Source organism: Ranitomeya imitator, chromosome 2 (genome assembly GCF_032444005.1).
Source record: "Ranitomeya imitator isolate aRanImi1 chromosome 2, aRanImi1.pri, whole genome shotgun sequence".
Classification (NCBI taxonomy): Eukaryota; Metazoa; Chordata; class Amphibia; order Anura; family Dendrobatidae; genus Ranitomeya; species Ranitomeya imitator.
In genome coordinates, this window is record NC_091283.1 from 294,841,262 (window position 1) to 294,862,172 (window position 20,911).

General features: G+C 44.6%; 1 protein-coding gene across 1 annotated transcript in view; it reads right to left on the bottom strand.

Moving 5' to 3' along the window:
- The window catches only part of LOC138663292 (zinc finger protein 605-like), a 90,329-nt gene extending 75,796 nt beyond the window's left edge, over positions 1 to 14,533 (bottom strand). Inside the window, exons 1-5 of the mRNA XM_069749469.1 lie at positions 14,471 to 14,533; positions 845 to 994; positions 536 to 715; positions 330 to 453; positions 149 to 246 (exon numbers count right to left, since the gene is read on the bottom strand). Of these exons, the coding sequence (XP_069605570.1) occupies positions 149 to 246; positions 330 to 453; positions 536 to 715; positions 845 to 922 (480 nt within the window). The 5' untranslated portion in view covers positions 923 to 994; positions 14,471 to 14,533. The remainder of the gene's footprint in view (positions 1 to 148; positions 247 to 329; positions 454 to 535; positions 716 to 844; positions 995 to 14,470) is intronic.
- Between the last annotated feature and the right edge of the window lie 6,378 nt (positions 14,534 to 20,911).

Genomic DNA, 20,911 nt, shown 5'->3' on the forward strand with positions numbered 1-20,911 from the left:
ATGTCCCATTGACTTGTATTGGTATCGGATATCGGTATCGGCGATATCCGATATTTTTCGGGTATCGGCCGATACTATCCGATACCGATACTTTCAAGTATCGGACGGTATCGCTCAACACTACTCATGACACCTTCTCTCCATCTACCTGATGATCCTGAGGAACATTGGGATCTTCTTGTTTGCAGTCCTGTGGAAGAAGAGGACGGGGACATCTCTCTGGTGTTGTCTTCTTACTGGATAGAGCTGGAGGAAACACATACAGGGACTGAATTCATTCTTTACATACAGATAATTACAGGCCATGTGTATTTAGTCCTGTCTATTACCTGGTGATGTGAGGGGCTGGGGAACCCCCATCATGACGTCCTTGTACACATCTTTGTGTCCTTCTAAATACTCCCACTCCTCCATGGAGAAATACACGGCGACATCCTGACACCTTACAGGAACCTGACACATACAGTGATACCGTTATCCCCCGATCCCTTCATAGTGTTACTGCATAATGTCCCAGCATTCCCAGCAGTGTCACCTCTCCAGTCAGCAGCTCAATCATCTTGTAGATGAGTTCTAGGATCTTCTGGTCATTGATGTCCTCATATATCAGGGGGTGAGGTGGAGGTCCTGTGATTGGGCTCAGGGGTCTTCCGCATCCCTCAGACACAGGGTCCTGACAGCGCTCACTAGAGGTCTTCTTCACTACTGTGTAATCCTGGTAATGGAGAGACACATTAATAAATCTCACTACAGACATTTCCAGAGTCCTCACCTCTCCAGTTCTGTCCATCTGTTATTCCCATAGATAAGAATGATGTAATGTGACGTCATCAGAATCTCTCACCTCTCCAGTAAGCCGGAAGAGGATCTCTAGGGTGAGGTGTAATATCCTCTCCGCCATCTTGTCTCTGTCCATATCCATCTTTGATGGGAAAATCAGGAAAATTCTCTTGCATAGAAGATCTTCACTTACAGGATCCGATATTTTAGGGACCTGAATAGAAAGACGATGAACCGATGTAACATCATAAGAAATTCTGTATAATAATACAATTACTGGAGATAATAAGGGAAACATATCAGGAGATGTTGTATTCTCTTGTCTTACAGTATATGGACTGGTACATAAGTGGAATTCATCTTCCATAATGACAATTCTCATCTCATTTACCGACACTGGAATCAGCATTAGTAATACTGCAGGAGATATTCATTACACGTGACAGGAGAAATACAGTTATATGAAAAAGTTTGGGCACCCCTATTAATCTTAAGCTTAATGTTTTATAAAAATTGTTTTTTTTGCAACAGCTATTTCAGCTTCATATATCTAATAACTGTTGGACACAGTAATGTTTCTGCCTTGAAATGAGGTTTATTGTACTAACAGAAAATGTGCAATCTGCATTCAAACAAAATTTGACAGGTGCATAAGTATGGGCACCCTTATCATTTTCTTGTTGTAAATACTCCTACCTACTTTTTACTGACTTACTAAAGCACTTTTTTTGGTTTTCTAACCTCAATGAGCTTTGAACTTCATAGCCAGGTGTATGCAATCATAAGAAAAGCTACTTAAAGGGAACCTGTCACCCCGAAAATCGCGGGTGAGGTAAGCCCACCGGCATCAGGGGCTTATCTACAGCATTCTGTAATGCTGTAGATAAGCCCTCGATGTTACCTGAAAGAGAAAAAGACGTTATATTATACTCACCCAGTGGCGGTCCCGCTGCTGGTCAGGTCGGATGGGCGTCTCCGGTCCGCTGCGGCGCCTCCCATCTTCATTACAAGACGTCCTCTTCTGATCTTCAGCCATGGCTCCGGCGCAGGCGTACTTTGCTCTGCCCTCTTGAGGGCAGAGGATAGTACTGCAGTGCGCAGGCGCCGGAAAGGTCAGAGGCCCGGCGCCTGCGCACTGCAGTACTTTGTCTGCCTTCAACAGGGCAGAGCAAAGTACGCCTGCGCCGGAGCCGTGGCTGAAGATCAGAAGAGGACGTCTTGTAATGAAGATGGGAGGCGCCGCAGCGGACCGGAGACGCCCATCCGACCTGACCAGCAGCGGGACCGTCCCTGGGTGAGTATAATATAACGTCTTTTTCTCCTCTTTCAGGTAACATCGGGGGCTTATCTACAGCATTACAGAATGCTGTAGATAAGCCCCTGATGCCGGTGGGCTTACCTCACCCGCGATTTTCGGGGTGACAGGTTCCCTTTAAAGTGGCCACTTGCAAGTTGTTCTCCTGTTTGAATCTCCTCTGAAGAGTGGCATCATGGGCTCCTCAAAACAACTGTCTAATGATCTGAAAACAAAGATTATTCAACATAGTTGTTCAGGGGAAGGATACAAAAAGCTGTCTCAGAGATTTAACCTGTCAATTTCTACTGTGAGGAACATAGTAAGGAAATGGAAGAATACAGGTACAGTTCTTGTTAAGGCCAGAAGTGGCAGGCCAAGAAAAACATCAGAAAGGCAGAAAAGAAGAATGGTGAGATCAGTCAAGGACAATCCTCAGACCACCTCCAGAGAGCTGCAGCATCAACTTGCTGCAGATGGTGTCACTGTGCATCGGTCAACTATACAACGCACTTTGCACAAGGAGAAGCTGTATGGGAGAGTGATGCGAAAGAAGCCGTTTCTTCAAGCACGCCACAAACAGTCGGCTGAGGTATGCAAAAGCACATTTGGAGAAGCCAATTTCTTTTTGGAAGAAGGTCCTGTGGACTGATGAAACCAAGATTGAGTTGTTTGGTCATACAAAAAGGCGTTATGCATGGCGGCTAAAAAACACAGCATTGCAAGAAAAACACTTGCTACCCACAGTAAAATTTGGGGGAGGTTCCATCATGCTTTGGGGCTGTATGGCCAATGCCGGCACTGGGAATCTTGTTAAAGTTGAGGGTCGCATGGATTCCTCTCAGTATTAGCAGATTCTTGACAATAATGTTCATGAATCAGTGACAAAGTTGAAGTTACGCAGGGGATGGATCTTTCAGCAAGACAATGATCCAAAACACCGCTCCAAATCTACTCAGGCATTCATGCAGAGGAACAATTACGCTGTTCTGGAATGGCCATCCCAGTCCCCAGACCAGAATATCATTGAACATCTGTGGGATCATTTGAAGAGGGCTGTCCATGCTCGGCAACCATCAAACTTAACTGAACTGGAATTGTTTTGTAAAGAGGAATGGTCAAAAATACCTTCATCCAGGATCCAGGAACTCATTAAAAGCTACAGGAAGCGACTAGAGGCTGTTATTTTTGCAAAAGGAGGATCTACTAAATATTAATGTCACTTTTCTGGTGTGGTGCCCATACTTATGCACCTGTCAAATTTTGTTTGAATGCAGATTGCACATTTTCTGTTAGTACAATAAACCTCATTTCAAGGCAGAAACATTACTGTGTCCAACAGTTATTAGATATATGAAACTGGAAAAGTTGTTGCAAAAAAACAATTTTTATAAAACATTAAGCTTAAGGTTAATAGGGGTGCCCAAACTTTTTCATATAACTGTAACTACTTCATCATGAGGACGACATCTCCATCTTCTACTACGGCTCTAGAAACAGATTTGTCCAGAGTCCGTCACTGACTCCATCACCACCGGCCGTCTATATGAAGGTTTCCCGTCTTCCCCGCACTGTAATCTTCTATCACGTTAGATCTCAGGTCTGATTCACACACAGAAGTTTGAGACTTTTATAAGAGATTGTTTGTAAGAACAACAACACAGGAATTATTTGATGCCAATGTCTCCATGTACAGTGGGGTTTCTTTCTGGATATGATTTTTTTTAGGGCATTTTGACGTAGGCTTCCATATATTATACGAAAAAAAAACCCAAGTGTTAAAATGTTAGAAAATAAAATTGATGATTGAGGTACTGTAGGAATATTATACTGTATGTGGGTGTATGGCGGTACTGGAACAAGTTTTTTTGTTGAAATAAAATATTTTTGTGTTTTTTTTCTTTTAGCTTATTGGGTTAGTAATGGGTGTGTCTGATAAGCACCTCTCTACTACTAACCCCTGGGCTTGGTGTCAGCTTGCAATACACAGCTGACATCAACCTCCAAAAATATTACTCCAATTGCTAATGTGCTAGGGCAATAGGAAAGAGCCAGGCAAAGTGCCAGGGTTGGTATTTTTAGGCTGGGAAGGGGCCAATATCTACGGACTTTAACAGCCTGGTAATATTAGCTCCCAGCTGTTTGCTTTACTTTGGCTGGATTATATAAAAAAAATAGAATTAGTCTTGCTGGTAATTCGGTTTCTAGGAAGCTTCCACGACAGCAGTATCGGAGAATGTCTCCCTACCCTAATGGGGGACAGGAAACACAAAGAGGTTAAATCCCCTCCCCTTCTTGCAACCACCAATGTTTTTCTGGACACACTAGCATGAATAGTTACTATCAAAGTGCAAGCATCATTGTCATGATATGTACTTTTTCCCTGTCCTGTATTTTGTATAATATGTCATGATGTGATGCGACTTCTCTTTCGTTGTATTTACTGTACATTTTGCAATGTCATGGGGTGTATGTAACTAACCTGTCTCCTTCCCCCATTACTTGCAGCCCTGAGCTATAATGTAATTAAGCTTTGTCAACATCACTAGTGGAGGAATAGCCATTCTTCCTCACAGCAGGTGGCTAGTCAAATGTACATACTACATAGACTACGTGGAGCCCACCAGTCTAGAATCTTCTGGTGGACCCAACCATTGAATAGAAGGTGTGATCCTACCCCCCTTCATGGGTGGATCCCAGGAGCTCAGACAATCCATTCTTATTTTGAGATCAGATGTGAGTTGATCCTTGAAGGAGAAGGAGTGGGGATTCTTAGCTGAGGCAAGACCCCACGCCCATCTGGGACTGCGGAAGCGAACGGGGCGAGACTTGAGCTGAGGACATATCTCGTCGTTCGTGAGATTGTTTTGGGATCCCTTGGACTAATTGTGGACTCTGTAGATCTACCTGCATGTGTTGTTCCAGCGTTCTTGATAATAAATCTGTGGAATCATCCCTTGGCCTGTTGTCCCTTCTTGCTCTGCCATACACCCCGTCACAGACTGGTTGGCAGCGGTGGGATCAGAGCAGAAGGAATGGAGGACAATGGCCCAACATCGGGAACCAACACCGCAGAGTACAAGAACTGGACTTTGGGGAGCCTACAATCAAAGGCCCGTGATGTAGGAGTCCGTTTTAAAGGACTCTCCAAGGAGCAGCTAATTGAGGCTTTGGAAGGAGTTCGCCTGCAAGATGACGCTGAGGAAGGATCCTCACAGCAAATGGAGGAAAGAAGGCAGCCGGAGGTAAATACCCAAAAAAGTCAGTGGGTTGTGTGGTACGAGGAGGAGTTGGCATTGCTGGGAGAAGAGGCCACCATAGACTATAAGAGGGAGCTCAGCTCAGGAGAGGGAGAGGGAGGGCATTTACAGAGCCGAGGACAGAGCTCAGGAGATGGCATTGCTGGAAAGGCAGATCACTTTGGAAGCAGCTAGAAGCTCCAGACAGACTCTAACCCCAGCACCCACCATGAGGGAACTCCCCAGAGTGTCCCGCAAAGACTTCAAGCCCTTTAATGAGGCTGCAGGCGACATTGAGGGCTTCTTCCAGGACTTTGAGCATCAGTGTCGATTAATGGAAGTCCCGGAAAGGGACCGAGTCCGACATCTGGTGGGGCTCTTAGAGGGTGGAGCTGCCGCAGCCTATAGAGCTATGGACCCTCAGGGGAACTGTGAGTATGCGGAGATTAAACGGACTATTCTAGAACATTATGCTGTTACCCCAGACACTTACAGGACTCACTTCCGTACTTTAGCCTGTGATGAGGAAGTGTCTTTCAAGATGTATGCCCACAGACTCAAACAGATATTTCATCGCTGGCTGGAGGCAGAGGGGGCCTTAACCTTGGAGACCTTCCTCCAGGTTATCCTAAAAGAGCAGTTTTACTTCAAGTGCCCTGCTGAGATCCGGGAATGGGTGCGTGAAAGGAGACCAGCCACTGTGGAGGAAGCTGCAGCTCTAGCTGATGAGGCTCTCACCATCAAGCCTCAGTGGAGGATTCTGTTGGAGGATGGAGAGAGGCCTACCAGCTCCACAACACCGGTGGCCCCCAGTTCTTCTGTCCCCATTGTTCCCCGTTCCTCTAAGCCACCACCTCATGCTGATACCCGTGCCAAAGTGCCTCCAGTTGCTTCTACTGCGTTTTCTGGAATACGACGAGGAGAGGAAGTAGCAGAGCGCAGGTGTTATGGTTGTGGGCATCTGGGGCATCTGCAGGCCTCATGCCCAGCCAGCTCATGGAGAAGTCATCCTCAAACCCCTAAAGCACCTTCAGGTGGGAGCCGGCCTCCAGGTTCCCTTACCCCTCGCTCAAGAGGACGCCTTGGATGGAGTGAGACCCAGCAGAGATGCTATCGATGTGGACAGCCGGGGCATCTGCAAGCCTCCTGCCCAGCTGTTCAAATGAGGATTAATCCTGTACCCAGTCGTATTATTAATTATGTACACCCAAGTGCCATGGAGGACGACGTGTCACCACTACGTGAGGACTGGCCTAGTGCCTCACCCACCCATGTTGCACCACTAGGAGTTTATGGTGTGCGACCCGCAGCTATGACGACTTGTGCTCATCGAGGTAAGCACTTGCAGGAGGTCGTGCTGGATGGACAGAGACTTATTGGATTTTGTGACTCAGGGGCTTTCCTCACACTGGCTGATCCCCGAGTGGTTCGGCCTGAGGCAATCCATCAAGGACCTGGGATTGTCATTGAACTGGCTGGTGGACGATGGAGGACTATTCCCACAGCCACTGTGGATCTGAACTTTGGTTTTGGGGTCAGGCGATGTGTGGTTGGGGTGATGGGTGGTCTGCCTGCAGATGTTCTCCTGGGCAATGATGTGGGAGAGCTATGATGCCAATTCGTGGCTGCATGAAGCCACATGTAAGTTATGCTCTGCCTGTGTGTACTTAACCAGCGACCTATAGAGGTCCCTGGTACATACACAAATTGGGAGGGGAAGGGATTGTCATGATATGTACTTTTTCCCTGTCCTGTATTTTGTATAATATGTCATGATGTGATGCGACTTCTCTTTCGTTGTATTTACTGTACATTTTGCAATGTCATGGGGTGTATGTAACTAACCTGTCTCCTTCCCCCAATACTTGCAGCCCTGAGCTATAATGCAATTAAGCTTTGTCAACATCACTAGTGGAGGAATAGCCATTCTTCCTCACAGCAGGTGGCTAGTCAAATGTACATACTACATAGACTACGTGGAGCCCACCAGTCTAGAATCTTCTGGTGGACCCAACCATTGAATAGAAGGTGTGATCCTACCCCCCTTCATGGGCAGATCCCAGGAGCTCAGACAATCCATTCTTATTTTGAGATCAGATGTGAGTTGATCCTTGAAGGAGAAGGAGTGGGGATTCTTAGCTGAGGCAAGACCCCACGCCCATCTGGGACTGCGGAAGCAAACGGGGCGAGACTTGAGCTGAGGACATATCTCGTCGTTCGTGAGATTGTTTTGGGATCCCTTGGACTAATTGTGGACTCTGTAGATCTACCTGCATGTGTTGTTCCAGCGTTCTTGATAATAAATCTGTGGAATCATCCCTTGGCCTGTTGTCCCTTCTTGCTCTGCCATAGACCCCGTCACAATCATCCAATAAGAACGTTAGATAGGGAGGGAAATTGTTGCTGTCGTGGAAGATTCCTAGAAACTGAATTACAGGAAGACTAATTCTATTTTCTCTAGTCACCTTCCACGACAGCAGCATCGGAGTAATACCAACAACTAATTTCTTAGGGAGGGACCACAGCATGCAGAACTCGTCTGCCGAATGTTAAATCTCTATTAAAATCTAATCTGTAGTGTCTGATAAAGGTATGGACAGAGGACCATGCAGCAGATCTGCATATCTGCTCAGTAGATGTGTCCCCTCTCTCTACCCACGCTGCTGATATTGAACGTGTAGAATGAGCCTTCAGTGATGCAGGAGGAGATAAATTCTGTGATGAGCATAGTAGATAGCTTGATTGATCCAATTGGCGATCATATTCTTAGGCTTCTTTCACACTAGCGTCGGAATCTCCCCGTCGCAATGCGCGGTCGGAAAAAGCGGTCCGTCAGGAGCAAAAAAGGTTACATGTAGCATTTCTTGCTCCCGACAGTCCGCCAAAGCACGACGCATCCGTCGCTCGACGGATGCGACGTGTGGCAATCCGTCGCAAATGCATCGTCAATACAAGTCTATGGGGAAAAAACGCATCCTGCAAGCACTTTTGCAGGATGCGTTTTTTCTGCAAAACGACGCATTGTGACGGATTGCAGAAAACGCTAGTGTGAAAGTAGCCTTAGCTGCCTTCTTGCCCTTATTCCGTCCTGAGGGCTGAATGAATAAGTTTCGGTCAATCCTCCAACCTTCGGTTTGCTGGAGGTAGTAGAGAACCACTCTACGAACATCGAGGGTGTGAAAGGCCTCTTTTATATTGGAAGGATTTGGGGAGAAGGAGGGTAGCAAAATATCCTGACCTCTATGAAAGTCTGAGACTACCTTAGGCATAAAGGAGAGATCTAAGCGGAGGATAATGCTATCTGCAGTAACTTATGAAGGGCTCTTGCATTGATAGGGCCTGCAGCTCTCCTACACGTCTAGCGGAAGTAATTGCTACCAGAAAGACAGTTTTAAGGGTAAGGTGTTTAAAACGCATAGATTATAAAGGTTCATATGAATCTCTGCTTACACTGTTAAGCAACAGATATAAATTCCAAGTGGGAATCCGGCTACGAAGTCTAGGCCAGATTCTAGCTGCTGAGGTCATGAAACGCTTTATCCAGAGATGTCTAGCTAAGATCTGGTCAAAGAAAAAGCTAAGAGGTGACACCCAGAGTACTGGGTGTAAGACCTAGAAAATCCAAAATCTGAGCAATGTTAGGATGAAAGGGATCAGGAATATTCAGAGAACACCAGGATGAGAATTTCTTCCAAATCTTGCCATTAATGGCGTTGGTCACTGGCTTCCTACTCCTCCTATTCTTCATCTGAAAGCCCTTTAGCTCGTAGGATTCTGGCTTCAGTAGCCAGGCCGCAAGGTTTAACCCATGAAGGTACGGATGTAGCAGGGGACCCTGGTGAAGGAGGTTGTCTTTCTGGGATAGAAGTAGTGGACCTTCCTGGGCCATGTCCATCAAAGCGCTGTACCAACCTCTTCCCTGACACATGGGAGCGATTAGAATCGTGTTGACTTAATCAGACCGTATCATCAGTAACATCCTTGCTAGAATCGGGATCGGTGGGAAGGTATAGGCCAGTTTGAACCTCCAAGGGTGAGAAAAGGCGTCTATTCCCAATGCCCCATCTGCGGGATTCAGGGAGAAGAAAGTCTTCACCTTCGCATTCTGGCCATTGGCAAATAGATCCACATGTGCAATCCCCCATCTTGTCACAAGGGATAGAAAGATTGCTAGGTCGAGGCACCAATCCCCCAGATGGATGTCTTTTCTGCTGAAGAAGTCCACCTGAATATTGGTGGACCCCTTCAGATAGGCTACTGAAATGGACAGAAGACTTTTCTCTGCCTAGGAAAAAATTGATTTCAATTTGACGTATTTCATGCCTCCCTGGTGACGGAGGTAGGCCACTGTGGTCATATTGTCGGAATAAATACGTACATGATGACCTTGGATAAGGGCAGATGCGGCTCCTCTACCACCTTCAGCTATCTGAGGTTTGAGGATCTGGATCTGATGTCTGGGGACCATAAACCCTGGAAGTGGGTTTTCTCTACCACAGCGCCCCAGCCCCTCTGACTGGCGTCTGAAGTGATTATCTTCAAAGGAAGCTTATCCCAGCTGACCCCCCTCTGCAGGTTCAGGTAGTTTAGCCACCATGCAAGGGAAGACTTCACAATACCAGGAGGGGAACTCTCCTGGTCAGAGAATTCTGATGCCTGTCCCAAGACGAGAGAACATGAGTCTGGAGGACATGTGTATGGGCTTGAGCCAGGGATACTGCCTGGATGCATGATGTCAACGATTCCAGAATAGACATTGAGTCCCTCAGGGTAAGAGCCCTCTGGTCTCTGAACTTGGAGATCCTCTGAAAAAGATCGACGATCTCTGGGCAAGAAGGATGCTCTTTTTTCTGAACCCAGGAGGATTCGCAGGAATTTCTTCCTTGGTGAAGGATGAAGATCTGACTTCTCCAGATTTGGAATCCAGCCCAGGGATTCCAGGATTTCCAAGGCCTTTGCCACATCTAGATGTAGACGGGGAAATAGATGGTGCGACGATGAGGAAGTCGTCTAAATACGGAATAATACAAAACCCCTGATGACGAATGAAGATTACTACTTCTGTCATAATCTTGGTGAATACCCGCAGTGCTGATGAAATGCAGAACGGGAGGACAATGAACTGGTAATGGCCGACGCGGTGATCATGGGAAACTGCACATCTGAGGAACCTCTGATCATCTGGGTGGATTGGCACATGAGAATAGGCATCCTTCAGATCTATTGTAGCCATTACCCAATCCTGTCCAAAGAGTGGGATTGCTGATTTGATCAATTCCACCTTGAACCGTCTGTATATGATCACTTGATTCAGGGGTTTCAGATTGATGATAATTAGTGATGGGCGAGCAGCAAAATGCTCGGGTGCTCGTTGCTCGAGTCGAGCAAATTGGAATACTTTAGGTACTCGACCCGAGCAACGAGCCCAATGTAAGTCTATGGGAAACCAGAGCATTTATACCGCGATCCCCCCCCCCCCGGGGGTCCTTTTACGGTCTAAAAATGTCTGAAAATGATGGAAACACTACTCAAATGACACGGGAACATCATGGGGATCGCCCCTGGAAACATTTCTGACTCCTAGGTCACAGCTGTAAGCAATGTCAGAGTTTCACGCCATTTTAACAGGTGCACCAAAAATTAAAACTTACAAAAATGAAACCAAAATGGATTTTGCTGGGAAATATGTGAAGGTACATCCTTTCCAGGGTAACGACTTGTATATAAGGCAAAATATTTATCCCCAGACCAAAATGTTCCTCCACCCCTCAGGCTATGTTCACACGCAGTGTTTTTTCTGCGTTTTTCAACTTTGACATTGCTTTCAACCAATAGAAATGCATTCACTGGGAAATGTCATTGCAACATTTAGCCACCCTAGCTGGCCATGTGGTGTGTGACATCTTGACTCATTTATGGAGGAGGGACTCAAAGTCACAAAGCCTAATTTTAGAGTGACATTAGGCGGCATTAATATTCTTAAAGGGCCATTATTAAACAATGGGTCTCCTATGTTGTTATTGCCTATGCAGTGAGTGGCTAGGCTGCCAAGAGTTACGACGCACTCAAATAGCCCTTTCATGAGAGGTACATGAGGGCTTCCTGAAAAAATGTTGCATTGAATGCAAGGCCTGCCCTGGTACCAAGTCATATGCACCCCAAGAAACCATTGAATCCAGGTACTGGATGGCCACAGGAAAACCCACTTCACATTCTTCAGTTGGTCCTGCCATACCGTTTCCTTATGCATTGAATGTAAGGGCCACCTTGACCCAAATTTGAACGCACCCCAATCCCCCCTTGGAAGAAACATGGAGGGCTTCCTAAAAAAAAAACAAAAAAACAAACAAAACAAAACTGTCCCATTACAAAGGAGCTGGTCTCCTAGACTTCTAATGCCAATACACCAAGTGCATGGGCTCACAAACATTTCTCCATGGGGAGTACTTTTTTTAAATTTTTCATTGGGATCATAGACAACCTTCCTAAAAAATTGACTGGCTGTAGCAGCATGGAACACGTTAACCCTGGTGATCTAGTGGCGGAAAATGATGAGACGTGGAGGAAGGAATCATAAAAAACTAGGCCCAATTTAAAGGAGCGGGTTTCCTAGACTTGTAATGTCCATACAGAAAGTTCATGGGCTGAAAAACATTTCCCCATGGGGCTCATTTTAAAAAATTTTTTATGAGGATCATAGACCACTTTGCCAAAAAATTGACTGTCTGTAGCAGCACGGAACACTTTAAACCTGGTAATCTAGTGGCGGTGGATGATGAGATGTTTAGGAAGGCCTCATTAAAAACTAGGCGCAATTTAAAGGAGTGAGTCTCGCTGTTTTCATTCGGTGGTGTACAGAAGACTTGCCCAATCCAGCCCTTGTTCATTTTTATAAGAGTCAGCCTGTCAGCATTTTCAGTTGACAGGTAGATGCACTTATCAGTTATAATTCCACCAGCGGAACTAAAAACCCGCTCTGACAGAACGCTAGCAGCAGGGCAGGCCAGGACCTCCAAGGTGTAGAGAGCCAGTTCATGCCACGTGTCCAGCTTGGATACCCAATAATTAAAAGGCACAGAGTAATCCTGGAGGACGTTTGTACAATCAGCAAGGTACTCCCTCAGCATCTTCCCAAACATTGCACTTCTTGTGACAGCACCCCTTGCCTCTGTGCCGGCGTGATTGGAGGGTCTGAGAAGTCCCAGAACTTTGCTATTGTTCCTCTGCCTGTGCTGGATTGTACTTCCGTCTCTCTCATTTTACTCCTTGGTTGTGCAACAAACTGACAACTGCTGCCAGAGTTCTCATATGGGAATTTTTTTTGTAATTCCGCTACAAGGGCCCTCTGCACTATTTTAGTACACCTGTCTGCCTCTAGAAGAAGAGATTGAAAGTTATCCTTGTAGCGTGGGTCTAGAAGTGTCACCAACCAGTAATGAGTGTCTCTGAAAGCGCAACATAAAGTCAGCCATGTGTGCCAGACTGCTAACAGGCAAGACTTCCTTGTCCTCACCAACCGGATGACTGACTATGCTGTCCTCCTCCTCCTCCCTGTCCTCAGGCCATCCATGCTGAACAGGCTGTATGACAGCTGTGCTTGTAGTACTGTCTATAGCACATGAAAGAAGCGCCTGTTCCTCCTCCTCCTCGTGTACCAATCCACGTTGGGACATGAGGCTGGGCTGTGTGTAATCACCCTGTATGGTTCCTTGCTCCATGTGCTCGTGCTCCGCCTGCAATGCATCCTCAGAGGATCTCCTACCTCCTCCTCCCTGCAGGCCCCGGATCCAAAATGGCCACGGGGGGCCTGCCGGGTCCTGCAGGGAGGTGGCTTACAAGCGCCTGCTCAGAGCAGGCGCCAGCAAGCCTCCCTGCAGTGCCTGTCAGATCGCTGACACTGCACACTGCACAGTGCACTACTGTTCAAAGATCTATATAGTCATGTCCCCCCCTGGGACAAAGTAAACAAGTAAAAAATATATATATTTACACTTGTAAAAAAAAAAAAGCCTAAATAAAGAAAAGAAATATTGTTCCAATAAATATATTTATCTAAATAAAAAAAAAAACATTAAAAGTACACATATTTAGTATCGCTGCGTCCGTAACGACCCGACCTATAAAACTGTCCCACTAGTTAACCCCTTCATTGAACACTGTAAAAAAAAAAAAAAAAAATAATAATTTTTTTTATATAAAATAATTTTTATCGTATAAAAGAGCCTAAACATTAAAAAAATGATATAAATGAGGTATCGCTGTAATCGTACTGACCCGAGAAATAAAACTGCTTTATCAATTTTACCAAACGTGGAACGGTATAAACGCCTCCCCCAAAAGAAATTCATGAATTGTTTGTTTTTGGTCACAAAAATTGGAATAAAAAGCGATAAAAAAAGTCACGTGCCCAAAAATGGTATCAATAAAAACGTCAACTCGTCCCGCAAAAAAACAAGACCTCACATGACTCTGTGGACCAAAATATGAAAAAATTATAGCTCTCAAAATGTGGAGATGCAAAAAACAATTCTTTGCAATAAAAAGCGTCTTTCAGTGTGTGACAGCTGCCAATCAAAAAAATCTGCTAAAAAACCCGCTATAAATAGTAAATCAATCCCCCTTCATCACCCCCTTAGTTAGGGAAAAATAATAAAATTAAAAAAAAGTATTTATTTCCATTTTCCCATTAGGGTTAGGGTTGGGGCTAAAGTTAGGGCTAGGGTTTGGATTACATTTATGGTTGGGATTAGGGTTAGGGGTGTCAGGGTTAGGAGTGTGTGGTTAAGGTTATAGTTGGGATTAGGGTTACGGGTATTTTCACACCTTAATTAACCTGTTAGGGTTATCGCTTGTTCGCTATCATTGTTAGGAAAGGCCAGGTGATGCAAATTTCCCAGCTTTGTAAAAACCCGGCCTCCTCTAACCTTGTGCAGCCATGGGTTCTAAGCAGCTGCCGAGCTCTGACAATGGTGGAGGCCACAAAGCAGGAGAAGGATAGAAGAAGATAACAAAGAGTTTTCAAGTTGCCCTTTCCTCTGTTCAAAATGTAACTTAGAAATAGCAGTTACCAGGAACAATAGAGGTCAAGATAAGGACTGGAAGACCAAGCAATATATTTCTAACATTAATGCGCCAAAAATGGGGAATCTCCACATACCTTCACTTGCAGAGCCGCAACCACATATATGGCCGCTCTGTGCGCACAGGACCTGTGATGAGGTCACAGGAGGGGAGGAGTCAGGGTCACATGATCAGGAGCCTCAGTGTATGCAGGACTCTGCTGTGCTGGTTGTCATGGTGTTGGATGAGGGGAAGTTTGTGTGTGGGGTCAGGAGGCGTTTACAGTGTGGATGTAGCTGAGGTGCACGGAGCGGAACCATGTGTGTACGAGGTGTATGGAGCAGAGCCGTGTGTACGAGGTGTATGGAGCAGAGCCGTGTGTGTACGGGGTGTACGGAGCGGAGCCGTGTGTGTACGAGGTGTACGGAGCGGAGCCGTGTGTGTACGAGGTGTACGGAGCAGAGCCATGTGTGTACGAGGTGTATGGAGCGGAGCCGTGTATACGAGGTGTATGGAGCGGAGCCATGTGTGTACGAGGTGTACGGAGCGGAGCCGTGTGTGTACGAGGTGTATGGAGTGGAGCCGTGTGTACGAGGTGTACGGAGCAGAGCCGTGTGTGTACGAGGTGTACGGAGCGGAGCCGTGTGTACGAGGTGTATGGAGCGGAGCCGTGTGTGTACGAGGTGTATGGAGCGGAGCCGTGTGTGTACGAGGTGTATGGAGCGGAGCCGTGTGTGTACGAGGTGTATGGAGCGGAGCCGTGTGTGTATGAGGTGTATGGAGCGGAGCTGTGTGTGTACGAGGTGTATGGAGCGGAGCCGTGTGTGTACGAGGTGTATGGAGCGGAACCGTGTGTGTACGAGGTGTATGGAGTGGAGCCGTGTGTGTATGAGGTGCACTGAGCGGAGCCGTGTGTGTACGAGCTGCACTGAGCAGAGCCGTGTGTGTACGAGGTGTATGTAGCAGAGCCGTGTGGTTACAAGGTGTACAGAGCAGAGCCGTGTGTGTACGAGGTGTACAGAGCAGAGCCGTGTGTGTACGAGGTGTATGTAGCAGAGCCGTGTGGCTACGAGGTGTACAGAGCAGAGCCATGTGGTTACGAGGTGTACGTATTGGAGCCGTGTGTGTACAAGGTGTATGTAGTGGAGCCGTGTGTGTACGAGGTGTATGTAGTGGAGCCGTGTGGTTAAGAGGTGTATGTAGCGGAGCCGTATGTGTACGAGGTTTATGGAGCAGAACCGTGTGTGTACAAGGTGTATGTAGCAGAGCAGTGTGGTTGCGAGGTGTATGTAGTGCAGCCGTGTGTGTACGGAGCTGAGCTTTGTTCCATGTTTTGGTTAATTTAATAAGTAGATTTTGTATAAAACAATGATTGGATCCATCTGAATATTCCATGTTTTGTTCTCCAATATTTCCTCTCTATTTTTCCCTTCTGTGTATTATCGTCTTGTGTCTTTTTCCTTCTTCCTAATATTATACTCTGCTCCACACAGGGCGTCTTGCTAAAGACCATGGACTACAAAGCCCAGGAACAGTCTTGGCTCGCACACGTAAATCCAGTTTCCAATAACAAACCACCAACTGGCGGCTCTGGGGCTCAGAGTATGAAGGATTTTAATGTTTTGATAAAACAATCTACTCTTTATACAAACGAAAACCTGGAGGAACAAAGCTTTCCTGGAAATGATCGTCCCCAACAATGAATCCTGAGAGGATTGCGGATACGTGTGAGACCTTCTTCTCTTATTGAGGACCAAGAGTTCATCAATAATTGGGAAATATTTGTAATAACAGCTCAAAGAAAATCATGGAACTTTCACTAAGATTTATAGCAAGACCCTATTAAATATTGAACACCAACTGAATGAAGCATTTACAGTGGCATGTAAAAGTTTGGCACCCCTGGTCAAAATTGGTTATTGTGAACAATTAAGCAAGTTGAAGATGGAAAGATCTCTACATCTCTAAAAGGCCTAAAGTTAAAGATATCACATTTCCTTTGTATTTTAGGCAAAAAATACATTATATATTGTCATTTTTTACATTTTAAAAATTCCAAAACTAAAATAGCCCAATGCCTATAGGGTGTGGGCAACGTTGAAGATTTGTCTGCTCAGATAACTTTGATCAAGGTTTCAGACCTTAATTAGCCTGTTAGGGTTATGGCTTGTTAACTTTCATTGTTAGAATTAGGAAAGGCCAAGTGATGCAAATTTCCCAGCCTTATAAAACTCAGCCTCCTCTAACCTTGTGCCAAAAACAGCAGCCTTGGGTTCTTCTAAGGCTAGGTTCACATTGCGTCAAGTACATGGTGTTAAACGGATGCGTTAAACGCATGCACAGAAAAGGAGCAAAAATATGTGAAATTCGTCGTCACGGTAACGCTAGCGTTAACGCATGTGATCGCGTTTTTTCATTTTGATGTCCGTTTACGAAGTATCCGTTTGTCTGCGTTTGTCACTGTCAATAAAGTTGTTCTTTTTTTTTTTCCCCTTTTGTCATTGTCGGGTGTGGGCACAGACTCATTCTCCATTTTGAAAGCATTGAGTGAACTTCTGCTAGCAAGATGTTTGTGTCTGAGCTCGTCAGATTTCGCTTGATGCGGTTGCGACTTCGGCAGAGAAAGCGTAGTTCGCAAAGGAGATATTGGATCCACGAAGTGAATTTCTTGCGGAGTACATATGGTGCCTTTCACACCCTGTATGTGCAGCTTCGGGATCATCCCTTCAAATTCCAACGCTATCTACGGATGTCCATTGAGACCTTTGATGTTCTGCTCTCGCATGTGAAGGATGAGATACATCATCATCGCAGCACTTTTCGTGAAAGCATCAGTGCGGAGCAACGTTTAGTAGTGACTGTGAGGTAATTATACATTTTTTTTATCATTATATTGACAAAGACTAGATCTCGGTATCGTGTGGCCTAATGTTCATTTAGCAATTGTATATTCTATTGTAACTAGCCATTAGATGATCATTAAAATCCTAATTTTTTTTTGCTTTTTGTTTTTGAATGTCGACAGATATCTGGCTACCGGAGAAACTTTTGCGTCACTGCATTATCAGTTTAGACTTGGGAAGTCAACAATTTGTCAACTGGTTCGGGAAACTTGTGATGCCATTTGGAACAACTTGCAACCACTTGTGCTACCAACACCAACATCAGAAATGTGGCTAGCGATTTCCCAACAGTTTGAGGATGTGGCTAATTTCCCCAATTGTATTGGTGCCGTGGACGGAAAGCACATTCGGATTCAGAAACCTGCGCATAGTGGTTCCCTCTACTATAACTATAAGAAATACTTTTCTATAGTATTGATGGCGATTGCGGATGCCAGGTACCGTTTTGTTGCTGTGGATATTGGTGCTTATGGCCGGACTAACGATTCCAGAGTATTCAGAGACTCCAACATGGGCCGATGTTTGTACAGCCAACGTTTAAACATACCCTCATGACGACCTCTTCCGGGGACCAAAGGCCCAAGTTTGCCCTATGTTTTAGTTGGTGACGAGGCCTTCCAACTAGGACAAAATCTCCTCAAGCCCTACTCAAGCCGTAGTCTAGACCAGGGGTTCCCAACTCCAGTCCTCAAGGCCCACCAACATGTCATGTTTTCAGGATTTCCTTAGTCTTGCCCAGGTAATAATTGCATCACCTGTGCAATGCAAAGGAAATCCTGAAAACATGACCTCTTGGTGGGCCTTGAGGACTGGAGTTGGGGACCCCTGGTCTAGACTCCAGCAGGCGCATTTTTAATTATCGCTTGAGCCGGGCCAGACGTTATGTGGAGTGTGCCTTTGGGATTTTGACATTAAAATGGCGGATTTTACTAACCTGCATGCAACTGCAACCTGAAAATGTGGACCGTGTTGTGAAGGCGTGCATCTGTCTGCATAATTTTGTGGCGAGACATGAACCCCAGGTGGTACACCCCGATGATTGCGAGTCGAACCTCAGTAGCATTGAATCGAATGCAGTTCGGTCAGCAGCACAAATAATGAGGATTCGTGATCAATTTGCACATTATTTCACACATGAAGGCCATGTTCCATGGCAAGACAGATACGTGTGAAAATATTGTAAAGTCTTCCTGATGTCGTGTAAAAAGTTATGTTGTTTAACCTGATGTCGTGTAAAAAGTTACGTAGTGTAAAAAGTTACCTTATGTCATGTAAAAAGTTGTTTAACCTGATGTCGTGTAAAAAGTTACCTTATGTCGTGTAAAAAGTTATGTTGTGTTAAAAGTTAAAGTCATACAAGAATCTTACATTTGAAACAGTTTACTAAATGTTTATGGATTTTTCCAACAAACTGTTGGTACACAGGTTTAACATATGATATCCCATAGGGATGAAAAAAAAGGAAAATAGAAATTCACAACAAAAAAACATAACAAAAAAAAAAAAAAGAAAACTTGCAACGCGGTAATTGCACCTGGCTGGGGACAGTGAACGGTACTAAAGACTTTGGTACTGCACGGGAGTATTGTCTGCCCAACTATATGATGGACTGCTACATTGTCTATGAGGTTCCACGCTCGTTTCACCCCGGCCTCTATATTGAGGGTTGTAGGGCGGCATGTCCAGTCTTCTTGTTCCCGATGGAGCGGGTTCCTGGGGGCCTACAAATTCCTCTACAAGCTCGTTCAGTCTTTGTCTAAACATAAGGTTTCTATGTGCCGGGATATTTTGTGCTACAGGCACATAGGACAAGAAAAGTAGCTTCGACTCATTAGCAGAGTATACAGACTCGCGTGCTTGCAGCTCGGTAATTTCTCGCCTCAGGTCTTTGAGCTCACTGCGACACATGTCCTCTACCCGTTGGAGTCCATCCACGATAATTGCATCAGCTTCATCTTTTTGTGATGCTCGCTTGCGTCCACGCTGTGATTGCAACCGGGCACTCACACCTGCAGCAACAGTGCTTCTATCCGCAGATCGTGGCTCGCTGATGTCAGACACATCTTCAGGTTGCGTTGGTTCCACTGGAGAAGGCTCCAGTTCCTCTGTCGGTCTAGGAGCAGCGGTACTGCATATCGTGCTGTAACCCAAAAAAAAAAAAAGTAAATTAGTTTCCTTTAAACAATTTAGTCTCGCACACAGACCTATTTGTACTTACGAGCGCTGAGACAATGTTTTTTGAAGAAAGAGCAGTTGGTCGTAATGCACATACGGGGTCACCCGTTTACCACTGGATCCGCTTGGTGCATTCTGACTGTTCCGGTAGTCACGGACAAAGCGATCGCGGATGGACTTCCAACGGGTATGGACAGCATCGGCTTTAAATTTAAAAAAAAATATATATATATATAAAAATAGTAGATAGATAGTTTTAAGATATAGGAAACATTTTTCATAGTTTGCTAGGATAGTTGACATATAAATAGTAGATAGATAGTTAAGAAATAGTTTAGAAATAGTGTATAGATAGATAGATATATAGTGTACAGATAGTTGATAGTTGAGAGATAGACAACAAGTGGATAGGTTGATAGGATAGAATTTTTTATTATTTTTTTTTGGTTAACATTTTCCGATGTTACGTCACCAATATTTACCAATTTTTTTCTTTGAGGTTGTCGACTTCTCCATGTATCGGGGATCAAAGTGACAGATTATTTGATCCCACAACTTCCGGTTCTTCACGATGTCATGGTGGGAGCTGTCGCTCTGGTCCCATATGGAGGGGTTGGCTTCCACAAGGTTGATCAGTGTCTCGTTGTGGATAGTCAATGGCTCTTCGTCAACGACAATCCTTTTTTTTTTGGCCGCTGACTTGGACTATGTAAACACAAAAAGTTATGTTGATAGTGTCAATTTCACTGGATGGCCATATTCATATATACAGAGATAGATAGATACATAGATATAGCAATAGATAGATACATAGAGATAGATACATAGATATAGATAGATAGATATAGATAGATATATAGATACATAGATATAGATAGATACATAGATATAGATAGATATAGATATATAGATACATAGATATAGATAGATACATAGATATAGATAGATAGATAGATACATAGATAGATACATAAATATAGATGGATAGATATAGATAGATTGATAGATACATAAATATAGATAGATAGATATAGATAGATATATAGATACATAGATATTGATAGATAGATAAATAGATAGATACATAGATATAGATAGATAGATAGATAGATACATAGATATAGATAGACAAATAGATGGAGCGATAGATAGTTGATAGATAGTTTATAGGTATAGTAGATAGAAAGTGAATAGATAGATTGTTGATAAATATTGGATAGAATATTTCTAATTTTATATTTACCACTGGCAGTTGTGGTGACGACAGACGGCTAGGGACCTTCTTTCTTTTGTGTCCTCCGTGTGCCACAACCTATTGTGTATGTAAAATGTAAAAAAAAAAAAATTAACATTAAATAATGTATTCATTGGATCAATAAATTTATGCATGAAAAATTCAACATGTGTGCTATGTACCTTTGTGCTTTTAGCATGTTTTTTTGGGGGGTGGTCTAGCAGCC